Source organism: Medicago sativa, chromosome 5, assembly GCF_051527215.1.
Source record: "Medicago sativa cultivar Bolivia chromosome 5, Bolivia_mono, whole genome shotgun sequence".
NCBI classification, from domain to species: Eukaryota; Viridiplantae; Streptophyta; class Magnoliopsida; order Fabales; family Fabaceae; genus Medicago; species Medicago sativa.
Window position 1 is genome coordinate 1,275,437 of NC_140753.1, and position 1,969 is coordinate 1,277,405.

Sequence of the window (1,969 nt, forward strand, 5' to 3'; positions counted from 1 at the left end):
AATTTTTACTTCTGGTGGCAATTGCAAGGATGATTATGACATTAGGCATCGTTTTGAATAAGGAATTCATGCGTTACTTTTCCAATTGATCTTTTACAATGTTGCTAACCTGATATTTTTCAACAGGTTTTCTCTCATGGTCAGCTATATGTTGCAATCTCAAGAGTTACGTCGAGAGATGATATAAATTTTTTGTTGATTGATGAAAATGACGATTGCATCAATACGACGTCAAATGTAGCGTACAAAGAGGTCATCAAAACGTGTAAAAATCCAACGTAAAGTGACCATAAATATTTGACTTTTATGTACTTATTATTCGATATTTTTATGTTAAAGATTATTGCTTCACATATTTTTTCATTATATTTATGACCCGTGCGGCAGCACGGGTATACGATCTAGTTATTATTATTATTATTATTATTATTATTATTATTATTATTATTATTATTATTATTATTATTATTATTATTATTATTATTATTATTTCTTTTAATTTACTTTATAGTTACATATGGAGCCACAAAGTAGATGTTAAAGCTACCATTGATAGTGAGGTGTTGCTACACCTCTTTTCAATTGAGTGTCATTTTGTAATCGATATATCCGAATGTTTGGTTGTGCAATATTTGTGATTTTAACACATCGACAATAAATGTTATTATTACTATAACATATTGTAAGTTTGTGTCATAACAGTAACAAATGATAAATATATCGAAGAGATTGTTTGCCTGTGCGTTGCACGGGTGGAAATACTAGTAAATATACATACAAGAAGACAAAATGAAAAAGCATAGCCACAAAAAAGGTAATTAAACATTTATTTCAACCATACCAAAAACGGAGTGATGGTGTGTCCTATTCCAACCTTTCCAATCTCCTCTGTTTTTTATTCACCACCCACTTAGGAAGTTGAAGTTGACCTCGTACTGTGTTTGTTTGATGAAGACAACTCTGTTGACCTTCTCCTAAGTATCTGTCTCATACCATCAGCAACACAAACTGCAGGATTTGATTTAATCTTACGACAGAACGACATGTGAGCTTTTATTGCTTCTTCCATTGCAAATGTCTTTTTCCCTCTAATAGCTTCATCTCTAACAGCTTCTGAACACAACCCACATAACCATTTTCCATCAAATTTTGACTTCACTTCACTGATGTAGTCTTGAGTGCAATCCTCTTTTAAGCCGCAGCACTCGCACTTTGCTGATTCGATTTCCATATCGAATGAAAAAAGCCGTTGGTATCTTATCTAAGTTTGTAGTTTTTTTAAGGATGAGAAATAGAACATTGGATGAAGAAGAAGGACAGAATATTGCAACCCACGTGTTGGTTATTTTGGTTGGATTCAAGGACAATGATGAGTGATGACAAAGAAGGGTTTATTTATATCTGGTATGTTGCTGAGTTTTCTAATTTGGGATTGATTGTGTTGTTAGTTGTTCCTTCAAGCACAAGCAAGTGTTTGTTGTTCAACAAGAGCTTTTATGGTGCAATTATGCAAAAATGTAAGTAGGGAAGAGTGTAATAATTTCGTCCATGTTCTAAGGTACGTGGGGGCTATGGATAATAAGACGAGGCATGTTGGAGGGGGGCCTTCTTTATGGCCCTCCTTACCATGGAATGCCCAAATTGTTGTCAAATACTACTACTCTGTCGTTTTTATAAGGAATAACAAATATACTATTTTTAGTTTCTGATTATAACAAACATCAACCAATTTTTAAGAATATTAATTGGGGAAATAGTCACTCTGGTCTCCTCTGAAGGTGTAACAAGTAGTCACAAATAATCTTTCAATTTATCGAAATTCCGAAATAGTCCCTGATTATACACCTTGTTAGTCAAAATAGTCGTTGACGCTAAAATAATCCTTCAATACTCATAGATCTTTTCATACCGGGACTGATATTACATTAAGTACTTATAAAGACTAATACGATAAAAAGTAAGTATATTG

The 1,969-nt window shown here is 33.0% G+C and overlaps 1 protein-coding gene across 1 annotated transcript; it reads right to left on the minus strand.

Moving 5' to 3' along the window:
- Positions 1-787: 787 nt before the first annotated feature.
- On the minus strand, positions 788-1,356 carry LOC146918937 (uncharacterized). Its single transcript, XM_085712181.1, has one exon. It carries the CDS (start codon positions 1,229-1,231, stop codon positions 911-913), a length of 321 nt encoding a protein of 106 aa, XP_085568307.1. The 5' UTR covers positions 1,232-1,356; the 3' UTR covers positions 788-910.
- Positions 1,357-1,969: the final 613 nt, after the last annotated feature.

Coding starts and splice junctions, on each gene's coding strand:
- LOC146918937 (XM_085712181.1), bottom strand. CDS start 1,231: ATGGAAATCGAATCAGCAAAGTGCGAGTGCTGCGGCTTAAAAGAGGAT.